Below are 27997 nucleotides of genomic sequence, written 5' to 3'. Positions count from 1 at the left end.
CCAGTTTCTCCACTTACGCCCAGCTAAAAGCAGGAGCACTGTCAACTTTGCGTGCAGCCGTTGCATCATGTACATACAAAATGAAGTATAACACTGTACTTCCGGAGAATAAAAATGTGTTGCTGGAAAAGCGCAGCAGGTCAGGCAGCATCAAAGAAGCAGGAGAATTGACATTTCGGGCATAAGCCCTTCTTCAGGAGGGCTGAGAGAGAGAGTGAGTGTGTGTGTGTGAGAGAGAGAGACCTGCTGCGCTTTTCCAGCAACACATTTTTCAGCTCTGATCTCCAGCATCTGCAGTCCTCACTTTCTCCTGGTTGACTGTACTTCCGGACTCAGTTTACTTTCACAACAAAAAAGTAACAAAAAATGAAATACTTTCACAAAATAAGTAATATGTTCAATAAATAAATATATTTGTCGAGTGAAGCCAATTATCCGAACTTTCAACTGTCAATGGATTAAATTTTCTCATCAGCATTAAGGCGAAAACAGGAAATGAACTTTACACACCATTAGCTGTTTGCCGCGGAGCTTTGGCTCTCCCGGAGATTAGCCAAAAACCTTGCTGTTTCTCCACATAATGTTTTAAAGGAATGGCGTTTCATTTGAAGCAATATTGGTTTCTAGCTGTTCAAGGTAAATGTATGACTGCGTCGTTCTAAGAAAATAATTGTTGTATACAATGATCACGTTTTCTGCCGCACCCTGTCGTGGGTAAAAGTGAAACAGATAGATAGGTTCAACTACTACTTGTTTTGAACGTCAGCTTCCTTATCAATGATCAATAGTATTTAATGCTAAGTTTATACGAGTTGTGTACATTATCTGAGCTTTGGTATTCCTTATTCTGCAGGACTGGTGTTTGTGGCGACGGAACCCGTACTCGAAGTCACAGTAAAATGTGGAGAAACAGCAAGGTTGCCCTGTAAAGCTGAGTATGAAGTTGGAGTTCAGTACAGGGCTCTCAGCTGGTATAAGGTGAAGATAATGTACTCATGTCAAATTTAAGCTGTTCGTCTGCAGGGTCTTATGATGTTTTGCTGTGTTTTATATAAATGCACGCCGTCATAAGAAACAGTCCTAAACTATTAACTCCTTTCTGATATTTTTAATATTGACGTGGGGGTGCCCCTGTTGAACTAGTGGACAAAGAAATAAGTCACACCAGGTTATAATTCAATGTTTATTTGAAGTCACAAGCTTTCGAAGCGCAGTCCCTTTGTATGATCTACCAATCTTCAGAATCGTATGGAACAGGGCTAATCTGTAGATAGGTAAGCGATCAAATGTTTCAAGGTACCAGCAATCAAATATGGCAGGAAATTGGGGTAATTCCGACTGCGCTGTTTCATTGCACCATTCGATGGCGTTCAGGCCGAATGACTGGGAGTTGCACTTCCTTTGTCGAGAAGAATTAATATTAGTCCTACAACAATCAAATAATATCCCCCCCCCCCCCAGCAGATTTACATCCCCCGTGGTGAAGGTAAAAGTGTACGTCGTGTAATTCAGTAAAACATAAAAATTTGAGGCGGGACGGGACAGAATAAAAATCTCAACCGGGCTGAGGTAGACGTGCAGGGAGGTTGACCCCTACTTTTGGGAGAGGATGCAACCCAAACTGGCAGGGACGGGGCAACAAGGTCACAACAGCCCAGGAGAAATAAACTGCACAGATAAGGAGCAGCAAACATACCAACGACAAGGAACAATATGGAGGGAGAGAGGAGGAAGTGGAAGCACAGACTTGAATCTACGTGTTCATGGGCGGGATCTTGCGGAAGAGGTGGTGAATGTCAAGCAAAAACTGTCGGATCATGTTATTATAGTAGCTATAGGGAGACCACACAGGCTGGAAACAAAACATTGCTGGCGATAGTATGTTCAGGGGGATAAGGAATGAAAAAGATCGGTGATGGTGATAATGTCACCCAGTTCTTCCGATTCCATTTCTGCTTCTATGGACGGGGTTCCACATTTCTGGCCGGGACTTGCAAACCTAGCCTCTTCAGAAATGGGGAGTGTATCTGAATTCTCAGTAGCGCAGGACTGACAAGTCTTTATTACCTTACATACTGAAAAGCTTTGAGGCCTCGCGATATTTAAATAGCGCTTTAGTATGTCCGTGAATGAGGCGGGTTGCTCGGGTGATCGGGGGGGGGAATGTCGGGTTTTCTAAAAGTTGGAGATGGTTTTATATAATATAATTTTATTAAGAAAAAATAGATTTTTAAATATTACAAATACAAAACAATGCAATTCAAAATAGTACATAACTAAACCCAAATAATAAAAAAATTCCCCAACCCACCCTCCTGCACGAATGTATAAACATATATAAAGTATAAAATTTAAAAAAAAACCTAAACCAGCTATTTAACTAAATAAAAAAAATCTAACAACAAATAAATAGTAATAACTCAGCCCAGCCAAACAAAACACTCATACATTCACAGTTCCTCCTCCCTGGATATTGGAGTCATGAAACACAATCGTTATGGCTATATAAAAGCCCTTGTTAGTGTGGCAGATAAATCTGTGTCCAGGTATTTCAAAAAGGGTTGCCATGTCTTGTAGATATTCTCAGTTTTGTGGCGTACCATATTTGTGAGAAAATCCAGGGGAATATGCTCCATTATAATCTTCCGTCACACCTGGGGGGGGGTTACAGATATCCAACCAAGCAAGATATTCTTCCATGCAAGAACGTAAGAATATTGAAAAGTTTTTTCTTATGCGCATCTGCAGGAAATACAATGGGTAGGCCCAAAAGGAGAGAAATAGAGTCCTTCTCCACCCCTACACCTAAAATACTCTCCATTGCGCCCATCACAGCGCTCCAATAAGTTTGAAGCCTGTCACAAGACCAAAGACAATGGGTAAGAGTGCCCGTGCAGACCTTACATTTGGGACATGCTGAAGATACCCCTGGTTTAAGTTTTGACAAATGGTCTGGGGCTAAGTGGACCCTGTGGAGAATCTTCAACTGTAAAGCATGGGTCCTATAGCAAATTGATATCTTCCTTGCATTCTCCCAAATATCCTCCCATGCCTCTGAAGAAACTTCAACACCCAGCTCTCTTTTCCACATCCTGCAGAATCGATCAGACTCATCCGAGGTGGCACCCCCCAATTGGTGATATAAAGTACTGACAGAGAATTTACTCTTAGCCCTTAGTACCCCTCTTTCTATGTCAGATTTGTAGGGATCAGTCAAAAGTGTGGTCTTTTTTTGAATAAAATCCCTAACTTGAAAAAAAATGAAAGAGGTCTCTATTAGGTAACTTGTACTTCCGTACTAACTGATCGAAGGACATCATTACATCTCCCTCAAATAAATCACCCATGCAAGACACACCCCTAGCTGTCCAACTTTTAAATTCTGAATCTAACATACTCGGTTGAAAACCCGGCATACCCACTAAATGTGTAAACAAAGATGTTTTGCCAATATTACCTTCCCTCTGCTGAATTGCCCTCCATGCTTTAACGGTATTGATGACTATTGGGTTATGGCAATATTCCCTAACTGTCCTCACCTTGTCCAAAATCAGTAAACTGGTAAGGGGGCACCTTGCCTGGGAGGTTTCGATATCTAGCCATATTGAAAGAGGGTCCCCACAAACCCAATGACTCACGTAGGTCAAAAGGAAGCTTCATTGGTAATTTTTAATGTCCGGAAGGTCTACTCCCCCCAATCTGTGAGGCAACTGCAGTTTGGCTAATTTAATGAGGGGCCGTTTATGGTGCCAGATAAAGGAACTGAACCAACTGTTCAGTCTCCTGAGTGTTTGTTTATTGAAAATCGGGGGAGCATCCGTATAGGGTATAGCAAACGAGGGAGAATATTAATCTTAATAAGTGCTATCCGACCCAACCACGAGACTGGAAGTGCCTCCCATCTTTGGAGATCTTGTTTAATTTTTTCAAATAATTGAGTAAAATTGGCTTTGAACAGCTAATCCAGAACTGGAGTAATGAATATGCCCAAATACACAAAACCCCCCTGTGACCACCTAAATGGGAATCTATAGTCACTCTCAAGAACCATCTCTTTTGTCAGACCACCCATAGGCAAAGCCTCTGATTTTGCAAAATTAATCTTATACACTGAAAAAGCGCCAAACGCGTGAATGCATTGTATCAGGCAAGACACTGAAACTGCTGGATTTGTCAAGAAAATTAGAACATCATCTGCATACAGTGAGATCTTATGTAATTTTGACCCCACTTCTGGAGGTGATATATTGAGATCCCCATGAATGGCCTCTGCCAATGGTTCAATCACCAACGTAAAAAGTAATGAAGAAAGGGGACAGCCCTGCCGGCTGCCCCTAGAAATATTAAAATTGCTTGATTGTACTCCATTGGTAATGACCACAGCGAGAGGTACACTGTAGAGAACCTTTACCCATCTGATGAAAACTTCGCCCAGACCAAACTGGTACGGCCACTCAACTTGGTCAAATGCCTTCTTCTGCATCTAAAGAAATCACCAATCCCTGTACTGACTGCTGGTGGCATGCTTTAATTACGTTAAGCAGCTTCCTAACATTATTGGAGGATCTGCGACCCTTTATGAAGCCTGTCTGATCCTCTTTAATAATAGAGGGTAACACAGTCTCCAGCCTTAATGCGAAAGCCTTAGTGAGGATCTTAAAGTCCATATTTAAGAGCGAGATGGGCCTGTATGAAGCACAGTCTTCCGGATACTTCCCTTTTTTTAAGGATGGCCTCTCTCAGAGATGGTGGGAGACAATCATGACTGTATGAATCATTAAACATATTCAGCATCGGGCCTGACAGTATACTTATAAATTCCTTATAGAATTCACTGGGAAGTCCATCAGGACCGGGCGCCTTTCCACTCTGAAGCTGCCTCACAGCTTCCTGCACTTCTTGCTCTGATAATGAGGCATTGAGGAAGGACTGTTGTTCGGGAGTCACACCCGGGAGCTTCAGATCTCTAAAAAAGGATTCCATTTTGGCCTGCCACTTCTCACAATTCTCATACTGATATAACTTAGAGTAGAATCTCTGGAACGCCACATTAATCTTTTTAGAATCACATGTTAGGTTCCCAGATCCTTCCCTAATCGCTGTAATGGTTTGTAGGGCACTTCTCTTTCTGGCAAGGTATGCTAAGTATTTGCCTGGCTTGTCACCATGCTCATATAACCTTTGCTTTGCAAAAGCCAGCTCCTTCTTTGCCGTTTGCGTGAGCATGGAATTTAGTGCAGACAGCAGTGCCGTAATCCTCTGTAGTTTGACCAACGAGGGTCTGTCAAAATAGGCCTTCTCGGCTGCCTTCAACCGTGCTTCAAGGAGACGTTGCTGCTCACTATTCTGCTGCTTCCTAGTGGTGGAATATGAAATAACTAACCCCCTGGCATAAGCTTTAGCAGTTTCCCAGAGAACAGATGAGCTGTCAACTGAGCCTATGTTGATGTCTAAGAGTGCCCTAAATTCCCTAGAGAAATACTCCACAAACTTACTGTCCATGAGAATAAAAGGGGTCCATTCGCCAGTACCTTGAATCCACTGTAATCCTTAATCTTAACCATGAGGGACACTGGAGCATGATCAGAGATGGCAATATTACCAATCGTACAGAATGCCACCAGATCCAGGGTTACCGCAGGGGTCAGAAAAAAATCAATCCTCGTGTGACATCTATGCAGATTGGAGAAAAACGTGAAATCCCTACCTGTAGGGTGGAGACACCTCCAGACGTCCACCAACCCTAATTCCCCACACAAACCCAATCACTTTTTAGTTTGCGCAGAGGGTATCGAGGGACCTTTAGGCAACCTGCCTACTGTGGGGTCCATGAGGCAATTAAAATCTCCCCCTATAATGATGTGCCGAGACTTGAGACTTATCAGTTTAGAAAAAGCATCTCCCAAGAACTTAAGAGGATGACCTGGGGGACAATAAACATTTAAAATACCATATTCTTCCCCATTTATCAAGGCTTTAAGAATTAGAAACCTCCCATGTCTTTAACACATTCCAACAATTTAAATGAGAGATTTTTCCTAACCAATATAGCCACTCCCCTACTTCTGGTATTAAATGGTGAAAAATAAACTCGGTCAAAGCCATTCTGCCCTAATTTCAGATGCTCCTTGTCATCTAAATGTGTCTCCTGTAACAAAGCAATATCCACCTTCTCCTTTCTCAGACTCAAGAGTACCTCTTCCTCTTAATTGGTGAGTGATTTCCCTTGATATTCCAGGTACACCATTTAATCAAATCATTAGCCATAATCTTCTGCAATTACATTTAAATTCCAGAGAGGAGCCGAACCATAAATTGCTGAACCTTAGTGTTGCACGATCCACCAAATATAAAAACTACATAAACTAAAACCACTACATTTAACAAACATACAAAATTATTAAAATAAAAAACAACAAAAAACAGAAAACAAACCAACATATAAAGCGCCAATAGCACTGCGTAGGGGAACTCACCCCCTGCCGGGAGGGGGCAACTACCCATCCCAAACTGCCCATAAATAGGCATCTAACCATCTCAACCACCTTCACTTCTCCCAGCTCGAGCCGCATCGCAAGCACAAGCTAAAAAGAATAAATGCCCCACAGAATATCAATATGAATAAAAAAAACATTCTTTAGTATAAAAAAAGGGGAATAAATACCCCAACCTATCCTTTAGTATGTCCTAACTTAGAAATTTAAAATGTACATCTTAACTACCGCCAGACATAGTTTGAACCAAATTATTATCAATAGAGGAAAACATAAGGGGGGGAAACAAAGCTCCAACCGGATTTCCTCCATTTCTTTTACAGAATGATAAACGTATACCCAAGCAACAATATTTATACATACAATTGTTTAAATTAGGTTAGTTTGTCCACAAAGTCTCTTGCCTTCTCCGATGTGTCAAAGAGATGCATGGATCCATCTCAGGTGATCTGAAGCACTGCTGGATATCTCGGAGTACTGAATCCCAAGCTCCTTCAATCTTCTCTTGACACCATCATACGATTCTCGTTTCTGGATCACCGTCGCTGAAAAGTCCTGAAAAAACATGATCTTAGACCCCTCGTAAAGTAGGGCCTTTGGATCCTTCCCCTGGAGTCTGGAAGCCTCCATGACATTCTCCTTATCCCGCACCAGGAACGGACAAGGGCATTGACCCAGACCCGACCTCCGTGCTGCGACCCGGTGAGCCCTCTCTATCTTCAATCCTCTCGTGCCAGTCTCCAAGTCAAGGAATTTCGGAAGCCAATCTTCAATAAATTCCACAGGCTGCTCACCTTCCTTACCCTCAGGCAGACCGATGATCCAAATGTTTTTTCTCCTGCCACTTGGTCATGCAAATTACGAACCTGCGTCTTCAGGGCTTGGATCTCATCCTTGAATGAAATGGCATCAGCTTCCACCACTGTGACCCTGTGCTCCACCTCATCCATCCTCTTCTCCAGGTCTTCCAGCTGCTGCTCATGCTTCTGCAGCATGAGAGAGACTGGAGCCAGTTTCTCTTCAATCTGTTTCCCCAGCATCTCGCGGGATTTCGAGATCTGGTTCATCAGGTCTTGGAGAGTAATCGGCTCCGAGGCTACTGCAGGCTGAGCTGCAGACCCGGCCTCGGATGCTCCTCCTCCCTTTTTAGGCATTTCTGGACAGCTGAAAATACAGGTAAGTCAATTTTTAAATGTTTCTTGGGGCTCCACAATCTTTCCAATGCCCCAAGAAAACCTGATGACCTGGGTTGGGCAGGTTAAAGGACCGTCCTGCTCCTGCTGCGATGTGAAGCTCTGCAGTGTGATCTTCTCAGATCGCCACCATCTTAGATCCCCGGAGATGGTTTTAGTCCTTCTCACATTTTCTGTGTGAGGACCCAGGGAAGCAAACCCGAACCTGTTAATATTTATTGCCGATTCAGCGGTTTAAACTTCCTGGGCATTTTGGAAATTAATTCACAAAATATGGGTGTCACTATCTGAGCCGGCATTTACTATCCATTCCAGCTTGTAACTGGATCCCACTCAGATCCAGCTTGAAATCAGGATCTGAGTGGGTCTGGCAGAACTAAGTGCTGCTTGATAGCATCGTCCTCACTTTCTCTTCAGAATCTATTGCCTTCAGTAATAGACACCAAGGTGCCGGAAGAGATCAGAAGCACAGAATCTGACGACTACATCCCTTTTCCTGAATTTCACAGCATACATTTCAACTTGTCATGGCACAACAGTTGAAAGCCACTGGCTTAGCTAATGGTATTGCATGCTGTGAATGAATATTTAAAAAAAAAATTCTGATTAAAATTCTTCTGTATTTTATAGCTAATTCTGTTAAATATAACCTGTGAGCTACTCACCCTGAATGGACACCTTTACCTAGCTTGGTGAACTTGGATCAACATAATATTGCAACAAGGTAAAACCAGGATGATAATAAGGGAGGAGAACTTGGTTGCAGTATGCCAAATTACTTTTTTTTTAGATTAGATTACTTACAGTGTGGAAACAGGCCCTTCGGCCCAACAAGTCCACACCGACCCGCCGAAGCGCAACCCACCCATTCCCCTACATTTACCCCTTTACCTAACACTACGGGCAACTTAGCATGGCCAATTCACCTGACCTGCACATCTTTGTGACTGTGGGAGGAAACCGGAGCACCCGGAGGAAACCCACGCAGACACGGGGAGAACGTGCAAACTCCACACAGTCAGTCGCCTGAGTCGGGAATTGAACCCGGGTCTCTGGCGCTGTAAGGCAGCAGTGCTAACCACTGTGCCACCGTGCCGCCCACTTCTACTTCTGCTCAAGTGGCCCTATAAATACGTTTTAAAATTCATTTTACAGAATTTCTTTGCATTTATTATAGTTATAAAATGGTAGTGAAGTCATGGCACATATTTTTCTTGTTATATACTGGATAGCAGTTGGAGTTTCTTTTTTATTAAATGGGGGCCTCTGTCTGACTTGGCCTATGGTTTCTCTGCCTTGAAGTAGGCCCCTGTAAAAATGGTTGTCAGAAATTAGGCATTATTCACAGGTAAGTCTACTGAATTCATTTTCAGACTGTTTCTGCCCCTTGAAAAATCATTTTGGTCCTTCTGTTTTCTATGATGAGTACTGTCAAATCTAGTCCTGTTTGAGTGATTGTACATTGCTGACATCAGAGATTTCACTTTCAGGCTTTTTCACTGGATAGAACCAAAATGCTGTTTAACTGGTTTGGTACAGGACCAGTTTGCACCCAAATTATTTGATTTGATTTATTTAATGTCACGTGTGTTTTGTTACAAAATAGAGTGAAAAGTGTTGCATAGTGTTGCCATTCTCCAGCACCATCTTAACATGCTAAAAAATAAACCAAACATGGAATATAAAGGCAGCAGAACAAAGAAAAAAATGTTCAACTTTACAGTTCTTCATGTTAAGTGCTTTGCAAGGACCTGGCTGGCAGCCAGGAGTTCCCTTCAACGTGTCGCTGGAACAAAAGTCCCCATTCTATGGTGCCATCTCACCTACACCGATCCCCTCACCACTGAGTCCTCGTATCTTGTCAATGCAGACACCATTGATGCTGCCAGGTATTGCACTGACTCAAATTCAACTCTGTCACCACCATGAGTCCATTTTGGGCCCACCTTGCTGAGGCAGCTGCTGCCACCGGGTCTTTTACCAAACTCGCCTCCATCTCCATGAATCCACAATGGATGCAAAATTTGCCGGGAACTCAAACTTGCCTCTGCTGCAGCAGCCGTGAGTTGGAGCTAGGATCTCCTTGATAATGCAGAAGCTGTCGGGAACCCAAACCTGCCTCTGATGCCCACACCGTGTGCCTGCCTTTCTGGGCCCACTCAACCATTGATGACATTGCTGCAACCGAGCTCCTCAACAAGAGTTAAGTAAAATAAAAGAAAATAGAAAGTGAAGCAGATGGACGTGGATGAGCCCCAAGCTCAGAAGCCCAACTCCAATATCCGATGAGCAGGAGTAAGTGATTCAGCCTTTTGAATTTTCTCAGCTCCAATGCAGTTAGATCATTACTGATTTTTTTCATATACTTTTCTTATACCCACTGATGTTTGTAATATGTGGAAATCAATTACTATCTGTCCTGAACATGGTCAATCATAGAATCCCTAGTGTGGAAACAGGCCTTTTGGCCTAACAAGTCCACATTGATCCTCCAAAAAGAGTAACCCACCCAGACCCATTCCCAGTCCCCTATCCTATATCTACCTCTGACTAATGCCCCTAACCTACACATCTCTGAACACCAAGGGCATTTCAGCATGGCCAGTTCACCTAACCTGCACATCCTTGGATTGTGGGAGGAAACTGGAACACCCGGAAGAAACCCATGCAAACACTGGGTGAATGTGCAAACTCCACACAGCCCAAGGCTGGGATAGTCCCTGGCACTGTGAGGCAGCAGTGCTAACCACTGAGCCCCAGCACCGCAGATACTGACTGTGGTAAAGACTGACAGAATCTCTTAAGTCAAAGAATTTCAATGGTTTCTTTCAGTGAAGAAATCTGACTTCAGTCCTAAGTGACCTATCTTGTTCTGTGACTTATCCTTGAGTTCTAGAACGACCTTCCCCACCCATTGCAGGGAAATCATCCCACACCTCCCCTATCAATCCCTGTAAAAGTTGTGTGGTTAATAAGTTTACCTCTCTTGGTTTCCAATATTTGACAAAGCAGTCCCCTTGATTACCACTATATCCACAAGCATCTTTTCCCTCCACCACCCATGTACTATCTACAATACACACTGCAGAAATTCACCTAAATCCTTAGACTGCACCTTCCAAACCCACAACCATTTCCATCCAGAAGGACAAGAGCAACAGATAAATGGGAAAACCACAACTTGCAAATTCCCCCCCAAACCACTCACCATCCTGACTTGGACATATATTGCCATTCCTTCTCTGTTGTTGGATCAAAATCCTGGAATTCTCTCTGAGGGCATTGTGGGTCTACCTCCAGCACATGGACTTCACCATTTCCAGAAGGGTTACATCCAAAACGTCACCTTCTCCAAGTCCTGGCTTGCTGTGTTCTCCCAGCTTCCTGCTTGTCTACCTTGGATTCCAGCATCTGCAGTTTTTTTTTTGTCTCTAACCGTTTCAAGAAAGCAGCTCCATATCACCTTCTCAAGAGACCAGCAATGCCCAAGACCCATGAGTGAATCTTAAAAATTCCAGAAAATAAAAGCCTTTTACTTTGGGTTTCATTTGACAATGTAACTAACTACAAGTTGCTAAAAATTTAGATTGGAGTTGGATTATTTTTCATCCAGAATTTTCCTATGTCTGCTTACTATTCATCTTAAGGTTTTACAGTACCATGCCATAAGTACTTTACAGCTTTTAGAAACTTATTGTAATTTGAGAAAATGCACAGGACATGACGAGGCCAAAAGTGATTTTCAGTTTAGGAGGGTTGGGCATGTGAAATCTGTTTATTGCTTAACTAAATCAGTTCTACAAGAACATGATTATCATTCACGTAGTGTACAGTATTGTTTTGAATAGTGATTTAAGGTGATTGAACTTGCGTTTTTAATTAAATAGTATTCAGACTCTTAAAGTTTGACACCATAATTCCCCAAGAATCATTGTTCCTTAATGTGAGTGGAAAGGAAAATTGGGCAGAATCTAACTCAATATGGTTTATGACATTGTGGGTTAAGTTAAAACTAATCACATGACCTTAGCACAGGACCTTGGATATACTGATATTTTATATAATCTAAGTAACTTACAATCTTATCCTGTACTAGTTATTCGTCAACTAATCAATGGACTGCCTTAAGAAAATAAAGTTAAAACAATATGAATATGTTAAGTGCTGATGATAATCTTCAGACTATAGTTTCTGGTCTCCAAATATCCAAAGCTGGTATTTTTATTATTAGGTTTGCCAATGAACTGCTATTGAAAATAATTATTTTACTTCTACAGATCACTGATGATGGAGTTGGTTTAACAGGAATCGTTCAAAAGGATTTCAGAGAGAACATTGCCAGGAAGTATCTGGGTTTTAACAGATCAGTTGAATTAGCTTCTGAACTACCCTTTTCCTTGGTTATTCACAATATCTCCAGCGAAGACTTTGGAACATATCAGTGTTCATTATGGGCGCCTCTTGGGAAACGAAACAGAGAAGCCAATATCGACCTCAGGGAAGTGGGTCAGTATATTACTGAGCTTTGATTATGAATTATCCTATTGTGGCTTGCCTCTTTCTGCATTTACTATCCTGTAGTTGTTTTAAAGATTTAGACAACATTACAGATAATTTAAGATTTTACAGTAATCCACAATGTCAAATGTTTATTTTAGACTTTTTTTTGTTGGATATGTGCACTGGTGGCAAAGGTATATTTATCAATCAATTTGGCTACTTTGAGAAGTGTTGGATGTTCACCTTGTACAGGTGATGGTGTTGCTTCAAAATTGTTGAAATACTTCTGAAGTGTAGTCACCACTCTTAAGTAGAAAATGCAGCTGCCAATTTTAGCATAGTGAAGTCTCAGCAACAGGAATGTGAAAGAGCAGTTTTGCATAGAATTACTTCTAATGTGACATCACGATATTGCAATTCAGAGAAATGGGCCAAAAATAGTGTTGACAGTTTGTTTACTCTGCATTAAAATTATGGATACTTGATGATTGCAATCAGCAATTTTCCTTAAATACCACCAACAATAATCTCCAGCAAGTGTTGTTTGGGCACTGTGGCTTGTCGACAGTACTTGCACTGACAATGACTTATATAGCACCTTTATGTAGTAAAATATTCTCTACTTCACAGAGCCATTACAAATCAAAGGGTACTGAGCCACATGTGAAACATTAGATCATGTAACTAACTGCTTGGTTAGGGTTGAGAATATACAGAGTGTCCCAACAGGGAAAAGTAGGGTATAGAGTAGATTGGTTAGGGTAGAAATTACTTGAGGGCCTAGGCAGCTGAAGGCACCAATTAAAAATGATGATGTTCAAGATGTTGTAATTAACTGAGCGCAGAAATTTTAAAAAATTGATTCACAGGATGTGAGTGTCCCTGGTTATGCCAACAATTATTGCCCAGAGAATGGTTTTGAATCAACCTGATCCCATGTAGACCAGATCAGGTATGGATGACCGGTTTCGTTCTGTAAAGGACATTAGTGAACCAGATGAGTTTTCAGTCCATTAGACATAGGAGCAGCAGTAGGCCACTCAGCCCATTGATTTTTCTCCACATTTAATGAGATCATGGCTAATCTGATAATCCTCAACTTTACTTTCCTGATTTTTCCCATAACCCATGATTCACTTACTAATTAAAAATCTGTCTACCTCAGCTTTGAATATACCTAACATGCCAAACTTGACATCCCTCTGCAGTGAAGAATTCCACAGACTCGTGAGAGAAGAAATTCCCTGTCATCTTTGTTTCAAATATGCAACCTCTTAATCTGACATTATGCTCTCTGGTCCGAGACACACTCACAAGGGAAAGCAACTTCTCTGCATCAATCTTGTTAAGCCCCCTAAAAATCTTGTTTGTCTCAAAATGGTCACCTCTTATTCTTCTAAATTCCAATGAGTGTAGGCCTAACCTACTCAGCGTCTCCTCATAAGACAGTCCCTCCATACCTGAATCAGCCTAGTGAACCTTCTCTGAACTGCCTCCAATGTCAGTATATCTTTCCTTAGAGAAAGGGCTCAGGACTAATCCTGGCCTGACTGGTGCCTTGTATCGTTTTAGGAAAGCCTCCCAATTTTAATACTCCTGTAAAGGGCATAATTCCATTTGCATCCCTATAACCTGCTGAACTTGGATGCTGGAATTTTGAGCGTCATGAATGAGGACTGCCAATTCCCTCTGTTCCATAGCTTTCTGCAGTCTTTCTATATTTAAGAAATATTCAGTTCACCTCCTTTCTACCAAAGTACATAACCTCACATTTTCCTACGTTATATTCCACCTGCCAAGATTTTGCTCACTCACTTAACTTGTCCATGTCCCTCTGAGACTGTGTGTGTTATCCTCACCACTTGCCTTCTCACCTATTTTTGTGTCATTCACAATCTTGGCTATAGTACATTCACTTTCCACATCTAAGTCTTTAATACATATTGTAAATAATTGTGGTCCCAGCACTGATCCCTGTGGCACACCACTAATGTACAGGTTGCCATTCTAAAAATGTCTCCCTGTCTTCTATTAGTTAGCTGATCCTCTACCCAGGCTAATATATGCCTCCAACACCATAGGCTGTTATGTTATTAAGTAGCCTAATGTGTGGTGTGTTATCAAATGCCTTATGAAAATCCAAATATTCTACATTCACTATTTCTCCGTTATATATCCTTATTGTTACCTCCTCAAAAATTCTCAAACTGGCCAGGCATCATTTCCCTTTCATGCAGCCATGCTGATTCTGCTTAGTCTTAATATGTATTTCTAAATGCTGTAACATTTTCCCAATAAAAGGTGTTAAGCTAACTGACTTCCAGTTACCTCGGTTTTGTTTCCATCTCTTTTCCCACATGTCAGGTTGATGTTGAGGATTTCCATGTGTCATAGAGATGTACAGCACAGAAATAAACACTTCGGTCCAACTTGTCCATGCTAACCAGATATTTTTGGATCATTGGGATCTCATCTGGGGTAGAAGTAACCTGTACAAGAAGGACGGGTTGCACCTGAATTGGAAGGGGACAGTACAGTTCAGTACAGGCCCTTCGGCCCTCAATGTTGTGCTGGCCCTTTATCCTACTCGTAAAATCAGACTAACCTACATACTCTTCATTGTAATATCATCCATGTGCCTATCCAAGGGTTGCTTAAACGTCCCTGATGTGTCTGACTCTACTACCACTGTTGGCAGTGCATTCCACGTATCAACCACTCTGAATAAAGAACTTAATTTTGACATCTCCCCTAAACCTTCCTCCAATTACCCTAAAATTATACCCCTTCATGATACACATTTCCACCATGGGAAAAAATCTCTGGTTATGCCTCTCAACATCTTGTACACCTCTATTAAGTACCTTTCATTGTTCTTCGCTCCAATGAGAAAAGCCCTAGCTCCCACAACCTTTCTTCATAAGACACATCCTCCAGCCCAGGCAGCATCCTGGTAAATCTCCTCTGCACCCTCTCTGAAGGTTTCACATCATTCCTGTAACGAGGCGACCAGAACTGAACACAATATTCCAAGCGTGGTCTAACCAGGACTCTATAGAGCTGCAGCATAACCCATGGCTCTTAAACTCAATCCCCCTGCTAATGAAAGCAAACACACCATACACCTTCTTAACAACCTGATCAACCTGGTGGCAACTTTGAGTGATCTTTGGACATGGACCCCAAGATCCCTCTGTTCCTCCACACTGCCAAGAATCCTGTCTTTAACCCTGTGTTCTGCATTCAAATTTGACCTTCCAAAGTGAATGACTTCACACTTTGCCAGGTTGAACTCCATCTGCCACTTATCAGCCCAGTTCTGCATCCTGTCATTATTTTGTTGCAACCTACAACAGCCCTCCCACACTATCCACAATTCCACCAAACGTCATGTCACCAGCAAACTTTCCAATCCACCCTTCCACTTCCTCATCCAAATCATTTCTAAAAATCACAAAGAGCAGAGGTCCCAGAATCAATCCCTTCAGAACACCATTGGTCACCGAGCTCCAGGCTGAATACTTGTCACTTACCAGCACCCTCCATCTTCTATGGGCCAAGCCAATTCTGTATCCAGACAGACAGATTTCCCTGTCCCATGCCTCCTTACTTTCTGAATGAGCCTACCATGGGGAACCTTATCAAACGCCTTTCTAAAATCCATGTTCTACCTTCATCAATGTGTTTTGTCACATCCTTAGAATTCAATAAGCTTTGAGGCATGAAATGCACAAAAGGGACAGGGAATTAGAATGGTATTAGACAGGAGCTGGGACACCTAAATTGGAAACAGGTGTTCTCAGGGAAATGCACAAAAGACATGTGGTGTTTCTTAAACAACCTCCATATGTCTTTTGTCCATTTCCCTGAGAACACCTGTACCCAATTTAGGCACCCCAGTTCCTGCCTAATAGCGTTCTAATCCCCCCTTCCCCAATAAATACTTTCCCATATCGTATGTTCCTATTCCTCTCCATGTGTACAGTAAAGATCAAGGAGTTGTGATCACTATCACCGAAATGCTCTCCAACCAAGAGATCGGACACCTGGCATAATTCATTGCCACGCACTAAATCCGATACGGCCTCCCCTCCAGTCAGCTTATCTACTTATTGCATCAGGAACCCTTCCTAGAAACACCTGACAAAAACTGTTCCATCCAAACTATTTGAACTAAGTAGGTTCCAATCAATATTAGGGAAGTTAAAGTCACCCCCGAGAAAACCCTGTTCTACATATTTCCAAAATCTGCATTTGCAAATTACAATGGAAAAACACAGCTTTCAAAGACTGCCTTATTATCTTCTGGGGGCTAGTGCCAAAATTATGAGATCCGTCTCACAGATTAAACAAGTCACTGTCTGACAAATTCGTACTCGCGGAATCGCCCATTATAGTCAACATCCCAGATACCACTAACACCATCCAGGCTTGAGGAGCTTACCCAGATAGAGAGGAATTTTAAAACAAGGTCTTTGTTGTCAGATACCTATTGCCATGGTTTATGGAAGGTTTAATTGGGCAGTTGGTCTGATATCCGATCTTTTTGCAGTGGTGACCATTTGACAAGGGTATGAAATTTGCTCAACATATTTCAGAGTTTCTTCTTCAATACATGTGGGATGTGGAATATTTGGCACTTGGAATAATAATTGAATAAACTTAACAATAGCAATAAATCACTTGCATTAAATGATCTATCACTTTTAGATGCACCAACTGCCAGTGTAAGGATTTAACATCTATGTGCCATTTCTCATTTTGAAAGTAATGTATAGGAGAAAGTGAGGACTGCGGATGCTGGAGATGAGAGTCGAGAGTGTCGTGCTGGAAAAACACAAGGTCAGGCAGCAACTGAGGAGCAGGAGAATCAACGTTTCAGGCATTATGCCCAAAACGTTGATTCTCCTGCTTCTTGGATGCTGCCTGACCTGTTGTGCTTTTCCAGCACCACACTCTTGACCTTGAAAGTAATGTATTGCCTGGTATTCTTTCATATAACATAAACCTCCATAAAAATGTACAGTCTTGTTGATTTTCAGAGAGGCCATTCTGCTAGCTGTTGATTGGTAATTGCTTTATATTAAATATGCTAGTAAAATACAACTTTTTAATGCAGGCATCCTTCAAACTTCAAAGAGCTTTGGACGACAGTCAACTATCTTACAAGTTGTTCTGACCACTCTGGGTTTCACACTCTTAATGCTTGTGATTTTTCTATCCATTGTAAGTATTCAAATCATGTTGAAATATAATGAGTGCAGCTTTAATTTTTATTTTCACTAATACAGCCAGTATATCTTTAGTTAAGGACCTGATCAGGTGTACCCTAGAACTCAGTAGGAAGCTGGGGAAGTGATTGCTGGGCCCCTTGCTGAGCTATTTGTATCATCGATAATCATAAGTGAGGTGCCAGAAAACTGGAGGTTGGTTCACGTGGTGCCACTGTTTAAGAAAGGTGGTAAGGAAAAGCCAGGGAACTAGGGACTGATGAGTCTGATATCAGTGGTGGGCAAGTTGTTAGAGGGAATCCTGTGGGACAGGGTTTACATGCATTTGGAAAGGCAAGGACTGATTAGTGATAGTCAGCATGGCATTGTGTCTTGGAAATCATGTCTCACAAACTTGATTGAGTTTTTTGAAGAAGTAACAAAGGTGATTGACGAGGGTAGGCATAATCTATATGGACTTCAGTAAGGCGTTCGACAAGGTTCCTCATAGTAGACAGCTTAGCAAGGTTAAATCTGAGTACAGGGAAAACAAGCCATTTGAATACAGAACTGGCTTGAAGGTAGAAGACAGAGGGTGGTGATGGAGGGTTGCCTTTCAGATTGGAGGCCTGTGACCAGTGGTGTGCCACAACGATCGGTGCCGTGTCCACTACTTTACGTCATTTATGTAAATGAGTTGGATGTGAACATAAGAGGTACAGTCAGTAAGTTTGCAGATGACACCAAAATTAGAGGTGTAGTGGACAGCGAAGAATGTTATCTCAGAGTACGACAGGATCTTGATCAGTTGGGCCAGTGGGCTGAGGAGTGGCAGATAGGGTTTAATTTAGATAAATATAAGATGCTATGTTTTGGAAAGGCATACGACTTATACACTTAATGGGAAGGTCCTGGGGAGTGTTGCTGAACAAAGAGACCTTGGAGTCCATGTTCAAAGCTCCTTGAAAATAGAGACGTAGGTAGATAGGATAGTGAAGGCGGCGTTTGGTATGCTTTCCTTTATTGGTCAGAACATTGAGTATAAGAGTTGCAAGGTTATGTTGCGGTTGTACAGGACATTGGTTCAGCCACGTTTGGAATATTTTGTGCAATTCTGGTCTCCCTCCTATCGAAGGGATAGTTGTGAAACTTGAAAAGTTTCACAAAAGATTTACAAGGATGTTGCCAGGGTTGGAGGGTTTGAGCTACAGGGAGAAGCTGAATCAGCTGGGGCTGTTTTCCCTGAAACGTCGGAGGCAGAGGGGTGACAATTTTAGAGGTTTATAAAATCATGAGGGGCTTCGATGGGGTAAATAGAGAAGGTCTTTTCCCTGGGGTGGAGGAGTCCAGAACTAGAAGGCATAGGTTTATGGTGAGAGGAGAAAGATATAACAGGGACCTAAGGGGGACCTTTTAAGTTGAAGAAATTTTTACAAGTTTAAATGACTTGACAGTTCAAAGGGAATTTAAATGTTTAGGAGCTTGACAGTTCCAATGACTTCATCCACTTATTTTACAAACATTCATATTTAATTTTATTAATTTCCAAAGGCATAGAGAGAGAGATTCATAGAGTCCTACAGCCTGGAGACTAGCCCATTGGCCCAGAGTGGTCCATGCCGACCAAAATGTCCATCTACGCTAACTCCATTTCCCTGCACTTCGTCCACATCCTTCAATCCCTTCCTATCCAAATATTTGTCAAAATGCCTTTTAAATGTTAGTGTACCCACCTCAACCGCTGGTTGCTCATTCCATATGCGTACAACCCTCTGTGTAAAAATGTTGCCCTTCAGGTTACCTTTTATTCCTTCCCCATTAACCTTAAACTAGTCTTTGATTCCCTGTGCCTGGGAAAAAGGCTGAGTGCATTTACCCCACCCATGCCTGTCATGATCTTACACACCTCTATAAGGTCCCCCTTGGTCTCCCACATTCTAATGAAAAAAGTCCTGGGTTGTTCAACCTCTCCACCAGCACGGTGGCTTGCACTGCTGCCTCACAGCCAGAGACCTGGGTTCAATTCCTGCCTCAGGTGACTCTCTGTGTGGAGTTTGCACATTTTCCCCATGCCTGCAGAGGTTTCCTCCAGGTGCTCTGGTTTCCTCCCACAATCAAAAAATGTGCAGGTTAGGTGAATTGGCTATGCTAAATTGCCCATAGTGTTAGGTGAAGGGGTAAATGTAGGGGAGTGGGTCTGGGTGGATTACGCTTCCGCGGGTCGGTGTGGACTTGTTGGGCCGAAGGGCCTGTTCCCACTCTAAGTAATCTAATCTAAACTAAACTCAGACCATTCAGTCCAGGCAACATCCTTGTAAATTTCTTCTGCACGCTTTCCAGTTTAATACCAACCTTCTTATAAGCAAGGTGACCAAAACTGAACACAATACTCCAACTGCGGCCTCAACAATGTCCTGTAAAACTGCAACATAACTTCCCAACTTCTATTCTCAGTGCCCTGACTGATGAAGGCCAGTGTACCAAAAGCCTTCTTCACTGCCCTATTTTAGTAACATCTGCAAACTTACTAATGGTGTCTTCTACATTTTCATAAAAATCATTGAGAGAGATAACTAACAGTATTGGGCCCAACACCGATCAGAGGCACTCCATTAGTCACAGGCCTCTAGTCCAACAAGCATCCTTCCTCTTTCCCTCTGCTTCCTATCATCCAGCCAATTGATGATCCAGGTTGCCAGCTCCCCCTGGATTCCATATGATCTAACCTTCCAGAGCAGCCTAACCCTATCCAAAAAAGAAACCTTGAAAAAGATGTGTTAAACTTAGATCTGGTGCTAAGAAATTTAAAGGTCATGACACATACCATGAACATTGCATTAACAAAAACTGGATCTACTTGAAGGCAACTACACTTCTTGTATAGAGGTGCCTATCAATCATTGAGGTGCTATCAACAGTCCGCCTTCATTTGCCATTCAAATAGGTAAAACCATTTTCTTAAGGGAACACTCACTAGGATTCAGATGAATAGTTCAGAAAATTTGCATTTAGTCCTGTAAACAAGGATGGTGTAGCATACTTATTAATTTCATGATTATAGGGATCTTTCTGAAATGATCAATAATTGATTGTAACTTGATTTACTGGAGTTTTTTTTATATTTGGCTCCTTTCTGCTGAAGTACTAATCAGTATGCGTTTTGCAAGTGAAAGGCGTTTTTGCAGTCCTTATAATGCAGATAGATATCAGTATTATAGCCACCAATATGTCTAGATGTTGAGCCGTAAATATAAACTCCTAAATAAGGATTTCTAGACAAGATAGATTAGTGGCTGAACCTGAGACAAGATTTATAGGTCTAAAATATGTGACAGTTATGAATTTAAAATTGTCTTGCTAACTTCTCTTTTTTTTGCCCTGTAGATGTGTGCAAGAAATCATAAAATGGCTCCAAATTATATGAAATTTACTGCAGTACAAGCAAAACCAATGTTCTGTGGAAAACTCCTCAGTGCTTAAAAACAATGTGTAAAAACAAGAGCAAAACAAACAGATATTGCATTTTGTATAACATAATTCTTTACTAAAAACTTAACCTTTTATTTTTGCATTGCTCCTGCGACTAATTCGTGGCCCTCTCCTCCTGAACCATCTCCCAATTTAGTATGATTAGGTAGGATTAAGATCTGAGCATTTCTGTTAGAAATTTACAGGGACAATTTCAAATTCAGTAACTGCTGATGAGACCTGAGCACCATTGTGGGCTGGACCTCTTTTGCAGGTTGCAAATACCAAGACGACATCCCACTGCCATTTCCTGTTTATGATCAAGCTCTCATTTTGGGCCAGTGGTTCCAGGCCATCGCAGGTGCACTGAGAACTGCCTGTGTGCACCAGAGGACCAGTTCAGACTGGACTCCATCATGACGTCTGAGACTTATCCCAGAAAAATCCCAGAGTTCCTCTATGGAGATGAGGTTGAAGTCAGTGGGGGATACCAGGGAAGCCAAAACTTTGCTGGAGACTGACTCAGCATCACATGAACACCCATCACCGAACCCAGATCCACCTCCAGGCGGTTGTCCTCAGCCACCAGCCCCTCTCCCATCATGAAAATGGAGGTTGGCCCAGTGCCACCAATTGACTCTATTCTCCATGTGACACCAACCCCAGGGTCACCAGTAGGGGCTTCTTTGGTGGACTCCAGCAGGGCATATCCTTGTTCTGTGTTATTGAGAAGCAGAGATTCAGGGACCCACTCCTCTCCTGAGAGAGAATCGTGGCCCGTCAGGTGAAAAGGTCCTCACCCATGACCAAGGAACCCAGTAAGAGAGTCTAGGAGTGAGAAGTGAGGAAAACACCTTCCTCATCTCCACCATGCGATGACCCAGTAAGGTTTATAGTACCCACACCATGACCCCCCCAGGGTGGGTGGTATTTCAGTAGCGGGAAGTCTTGCTGCAACCCCCAAGCCTCTGGACCTATCAAGCTATGATGCGAGAGGGGCAAAAGGTACCGTGAATTCTTCTCTTGCAGGGAACGCCGCCTCTTCATCATCATGATGATGGTCTGCTTAGCCCTGCCTCCCCGGTGTTCTTGAGACTCGTGCTTTCCACCAGCCACTCAACAAATACAGTTGGCCGGGGATGGGGAAGGCTAGAATGTTGATGAGGTCAAGGAGCCTGTTCTGTCACTACTTGTTTCCCAGCATCCTGGTGATCAGGTGACGAGAGTTTGGGGGGTGGGGGGGGGGGGGGGGGGGGGGGGGTTGGGGTTGAGAAGCGATCATAGGATTGGAAGTCCTATATGTGGAAGCAGGCCCGCAATCCTCGGGCTCAGAACTGAGGCTACCAATTTTGCACGAACAGGGATTGGGCTCGGAATCCCATGGCTCAGTTGCAGAGGACTGGGGTTACCGCGCGCAACCATTGAGCTCAGGGTTCCTGTGCCAGGGCAACACAGGCGCAGCCACAGGGACATTTTCAGACTGAGGTGTGCATGCCAGGATTGTGACGCCAGGGCAATGAGATGGGCTCTGGGGCAGAATGGGACACATCCAGAGAGGCAGCTGCCAGGTGTCTGGTCTTACACCATGCCTTCTTTCCACCTGGTGCCCAGTTTTACGCCATGCCTTCTTTCCACCTGGTGCCCAGAGGTCATGGGAATGGTGACCACGGGTTCAGGATCCCTTTGAGGTGCTCTGGATGTTACTTGTGTGGCAGTGGCTGTTGGTGTAGCTTTGGCAGCCTTTGAGGTGGGGCACATGCCCCACCACCTTATACAAGTGACATTGTTCAGAAATTACAGTTGGCCGACCCTTCATAGTGCACAATAAATGCCCCCTCAGCCACCTCCTCCCAGTCCAAGTAAATAAACACCATGGCACCAGAAGGAATAGACGTATCACAGGCTGCTTTCCCCAAGACCAAGCAGGAATGCACAATACCTGACCTTGCTGCTCCCACAGCTGTAAAATGAGAGAGAAGCTCACTAGCGACAGCAGTTGGAATATTGGAGATCATGATTCTCTGCGCCTTGAGCTCCAAGGGATCCACTGGCAAAAGATCTTACCCAGAATAAGCCCTCTCTCCAAGGCCATGTTCACCACTCAGTCTTAAGAAAAAAGATTGGAGGCAGCGATGATAGTCGATGACCAGCCATTGCCTTAATGCGTATCCCCCTGGTCATGTTTGATTAAGCATAAGATTTGACCCCCAGGCTTTTTGTAAAGTCCTGAAGGATGATGGGCCCACAACAGGGCCAGAACAACAGCTAATCCAGAGCTGGGCCCTGCTACTGTGATTGTGGTATTGATGTCACCATTTTGAATGGAGCAAAAAAACAGGGGGTGGAGCTCAAGGAGGACAGAAGTCCCCGATTGTGCTAGTGAGTTCTAAAAGTGGTTGCCCCAGGACCTTTCAATGGTCGAAAGGTAGGGCCCAGGCAGCAGGAACATCAGCACACAGTCGCAGGGCAGGGCCTAATCAGCAGCACCAATTCAGGATCCTGAGTCCATTCTTCTCTCTTCAGAGTAGTCTCGTCTCGTCTCCCCACCTCTCCCTCCCAGCAGTCTATATCCACTTCTACTTCCTGTGGATGTGATAGATTCCCCACAATTGCTTTCAGTTCAGGGTTATGGACATTACCACTGCGCACAAGAGTACTTAGAGCTTTCTTTTTAATATAGAAGAGGGCCCCACTCTTTTTTCTTCTCCCCCTCCCAACAGCATTCGAGCACTATGTATGTTTAATATAGTGACAAAGTTAAAAACCACCATTCTGCAAAGATTACTACTCAATTTTCCCACCACCAGGAAAACATCCATGTGGCTAATGAAACGTTAACATTTAGAGCCTGTTAAGGGCAATACTGCCATTCAAAAATTGAGAGGGGCTCTTTCAGGAGAGAAGGGGACTAATTCAAAATGGTGTTGGACAGCAAAATAAAGCATTCTAACCTCCGCAGTGCTCACCTCTCCCTGAAGGCATAGAGAGCATTGGTGGACAGTGCATGCTTCCTCTCCAAGGACACACAGGATCAAACTTAACAGAAGAGGGCAGGCAGTCAGCAGAAATGTTGTCCTCCACAGCCGGTTTATTGCCAGCCAGGCTAGGCCCAGGAGCACACTCATGAGGAGGCCCTCTGATCTGCCCAAACCCCTTCGATCAGAAGCATTGGGCTGAAGTGCAACCAAAAACACAACAGAAGGTTTTTCAAACAACTAAAAGCCCATTACCAATAATAACATGGTCCATGGATTCCACAACACCACCAAATAAACAGTTGGGCTGGGAGTTTGTGAAATGCCACATTCTGCATTTATATGGGGGTTGATGCATGCAATCCCCTTCACCATAGGTCCCTGACAGAAAGATGGAGCTCTCCTGCAAAGACAGCCCTCCATTGGAGATTCCTGGCAGCAAGTAAGTACACCAAGATGTGTCCAGGTTGTGTACGGTGTGCAGCAGCAGTCTGTACAAAAACCACCTCTTTGCAAGGTGAACAGGCACACAACACCTATTCAGGTGGCAGTTCAGATTGTGGGTTGCAGAGAGATTCTGGATCTTAGGGTCCATGTGAAATTCCATCTGAGCAGCGGTATGCACAGTCAGGAATCCACCACACAGCTGAGCATCCTCCAACTGGTGTACGATGTTGGGTCCAGGCACTGCCATTTTCAGGTAACGGATAACATCGGCTGCAAGCTAGACGTCCACTGCTACCTGCCTGCCAGCCAATTCCTGCAGCTACGTGCAGCCGAGGTCTCAGCAACCGACCACGTCAGTGATTCTGGTAACCACCCCACCTACCCGTGTCGTGGTCCCCCGACCCCACCAGCCACTCAAATTCATAATGGTAGAAGTGTGGATTCCTGAGCAACGGTTCTGACAATAGCTGCTACAGATGGCAGGAAGACCAGATATGAATCATCGTGCTCCAGACATTGATCAAGTTCGGGCAGCATCCAGAGAACAGTTTGCAGACCCTTGCAGTCAATAAAGGATTGATGTCACATACCCTGCAGAAAAAACCATCACACTGTCTGGCAGGAGGCTCAACATGAAGGTATTGCCTCAGGGTCTGAAGGCAGCAAGTTGTCATCTGGGTGCAGAGGTACACTAGCGACTGACCACCTTCCTCACCAGGAGACTCAGAACCTGTGCACAGCTGCATCGGGCCGGAAACCAAGCTTACCATGCTCAATGTTCCTGTGTTGGGGCAGTACAGGTATGGCTCCAGGTATTTTTGCACTAGGGTGCTGTGGGCCATGGTTCCAAGGACAATGCTACGGGTTTTGGGGCACAAGGGGACACATCCAGGTTGACCTCAAGATGCTTTGTTTATTTCTGCAGCATTTTAAGTTTAGATTCCCTACAGTGTGGAAGCAGGTCCTTCGGCCCAACAAGTCCACACCAACTCTCCAAAGAGCAACCCACCCAGAGCCATTCCCTTACTAATGTGCTCCAACAAAGATTAGCATCCTTTACAGCATAGAAATAACTAGACTAGATAAGACATTATTAGCCATCCTAACTAACCTTGCAAGTGCAGGTGGAGAAAATAGTTTCAGGAGATAAAGGTGCTTGGATGTATAAAGCAAGGTTGGTTCGCAGGAAATATCATTGGGCTAAGTTGCTGTCAATAATATCATTTTATTAAATTTGATTGGCAATTGTTTGAATCTGCTCAGTAACCATGGCTGTACTAAAGAAATAAAAATATCTTTGTCTTAAGCCATTTGTGCAGTTTCTCCTCAGGACACAGAAGTGTTTAACCTCTGTGTTGCTAGACAACATGTACCCAGCCATAAAATAAAGTGTGAAATCTGACAGAACTAGACTGAATTGCTAGTTTTATTGACTGATCTTGGAAGAGAGACCGACCTGCCCCCAACTGCCTTTATTTCCACCTTCAATTACAGAGTCATAGAGATATACAAGACGGAAGCAGACACTGCAGGCAAACTTGTCTATTCCCATCAGATATTCTATATAAATCTAGTCCCATTTGCTTCTATTCGGCCCATATTCGTCTAAACCCTTCCTATTCATATACCCATCCAGATGTCTTAACAGTTGTAATTGTACCAGCCTCAACCACTTCTTCTGGCAGTTCATTCCATACACGCACCACCCTCTGCAGGAAATTGGTGCCCCTTAGGTCCATTTTATACATTTCCCTTCTCATTTTAAACCTATGCCCACTTCTTTTGGACTCACCTACTTCAAGAAAACAATTGGTCTGTTTATCCTATCCACGCCTCTCATGATCTATAAAACTCTATCAGGTCACCCTTCAACCCTGACGCTCCAAGGAAAATCAGGCTATCAGCCTCTCCCTATAGCTCAAACCCTCCAACCCTGGCAACATCCTTGTAAATATTTTCTGAACCCTTTCAAATTTCACAATTCTTCTCCATCCAAACCCCTAACACTATGGCAGATCCAGTCTATGTTTGGAAAATTAAAATCCCCAACCATAAGCCCAATGCATTGCAGAAGGGGCAGAATGGTCTCCTTCTGTACTGTAGAAATTGATGATTGTAGAGAATTGGCTAATGAACAGGAAACAGAGGGTCTGGAGAAATCAGTCATCTTCACGTAGGCAAAGTATAGTTTTTGAAGTGCCCAGTCCTCCGTGATTAGGACTCCACTATTTAAGAACATATGAAATAGGAGCAGGAGGAGACCATTTTGGCTCCTAGAGCTTGTTCCACCATTTGATAAGATCATGGCTGATCTCCTTGTGTTTTGAATTCCACATTCAAAACAGTCACTGACAACCTTTGATTCCATTGCTGAATGTGAACTACATTCATGCCTTCGATGAAAGGATGGACTGTATTATAGCCAAATTTGCTGATGACAAAATAGGTAATAAAGCAAATTGAAAGGAGGATGCTATGAGTTTTCAAAGGGATTTGGACTGATAAATAATATAGGTTACATGATTGGGTAAATACTTGGCAGATGTAGTATGATGAGGTTGTACACTTTCTCTGGAATAAGCAGTTTATGCTTTAAATGCAGCATAACAGAGGGTTGGGGTGTCCTTGGAAATGAATTACAAATGCTTTAGAATGCAGGTACAGCAAGTGATTGGAGAGACAAGTTGAAAGTTAGCTTTGCTACAAAGTCTTGCTAAAAATGTGAGGGGCACAAAGTAATTTGCTGTTTTGGTTTCTTTATTTAAGCAGGGATATACTTGCGATGAAAGCAGTTAAGAAAAAGGTTCATGAGACTGATTCTTGGGATAAAGATGTTGTCTTATGAGGAAACATTGAACAGGTTGGGCCCTTGTTGGAGTTTAGAATAACAGGGAGGTAACTATGTTGAAACAATCAAGATTCTGAAGAAATAAAGAGATGCAGATGCTGGAAATCTGAAATAAAAATAGAAATTACTGGAGAAACTCAGCAGGTCTGGCAGATGTAGAGTGAGAAGGTAGAGTTAACATTTTGGGCCCAGTATCCCTTCTTCAGTAGTCACGAGGAAAAGGTGGTTTATATGCCGAAAATAGAGACTGAGATGATGAGCGAGGTTTTGCGTTAAGTGATAGATGGAGACAGAATCCAAAGAGAGAAAGAGACAGACAGAAAAAGGAATGGATAATGGTAAGTTAGGAAGAAAAAGGCTACTCATGGGAATTATAACTGGATGAAAATGGGTTGGGCTGTGCTGAAAGCAGCCCATGCAATAACAAGGCCTAGGGCGTGGGGGTGGATGAAAAATCATGGAAGAAGGTGTTCAGACCCTAAAATTATTGAACTTGATATCGAGTCCTGAAGGCTGCAGGATCCCTAAGTGGAGCATGAGATGCTGTTCTTCCAGATTGCACTGAGCCTAGCTGAAACATTGCATCAGACCTGGGACAGAAACAGTCGCCAGTGAACACGGTCATGTGTTGAAGTGGCAGGAAACTGGAAGCTCAAGGTCATTTTTTTTTAAATGGACAGAATCTATGTGTTCCCCCGTTTCATCTCCCCAGTGGGGAGGAGACCACATTGTAAGCAGTGAATACAATAGATGAGGTTGAATGAAATACTACTAAATTTCTGCTTCATCTGGAAGGTGTCTCTGGAATCTTGGATAATGAGAGAGGAAGCAAACAGGCAGGAATTACACCTTCTGTGATTGC

The 27997-nt window shown here is 43.1% G+C and overlaps 2 protein-coding genes across 5 annotated transcripts in view; one reads left to right on the top strand and one right to left on the bottom strand.

Moving 5' to 3' along the window:
• Window positions 1–27997, bottom strand: part of LOC148141160 (uncharacterized) — a 68842-nt gene that overhangs the window by 30609 nt on the left and 10236 nt on the right. The window contains exon 1 of one of the 4 annotated variants that reach the window (XM_087978656.1): window positions 18–426. The exons of 1 other annotated variant lie outside the window; for it this stretch is intronic. In XM_087978656.1, the coding sequence (XP_087834782.1) occupies window positions 18–75 (58 nt within the window). In that variant the 5' untranslated portion in view covers window positions 76–426. Of the gene's footprint in view, window positions 1–17; window positions 427–27997 lie in introns of those variants that run through there. 2 more of the 4 variants (XM_087978657.1, XM_087978654.1) reach the window with 2 other exon arrangements.
• On the top strand, window positions 480–20958 carry LOC122564335 (CD83 antigen-like). Its single transcript, XM_043719058.2, has 5 exons — window positions 480–636; window positions 854–978; window positions 11965–12193; window positions 17307–17413; window positions 20782–20958. The coding sequence occupies exons 1-5, from the start codon at window positions 594–596 to the stop codon at window positions 20875–20877; spliced, it is 600 nt and encodes a 199-aa protein (XP_043574993.2). The 5' UTR covers window positions 480–593; the 3' UTR covers window positions 20878–20958.

The sequence above is a fragment of the Chiloscyllium plagiosum genome, unplaced genomic scaffold (genome assembly GCF_037043375.1).
Source record: "Chiloscyllium plagiosum isolate Xiang-an unplaced genomic scaffold, Cpla_swu_hap1 HiC_scaffold_34, whole genome shotgun sequence".
Taxonomy (NCBI): Eukaryota; Metazoa; Chordata; class Chondrichthyes; order Orectolobiformes; family Hemiscylliidae; genus Chiloscyllium; species Chiloscyllium plagiosum.
This window is presented reverse-complemented; position numbering and strand designations above follow the sequence as displayed.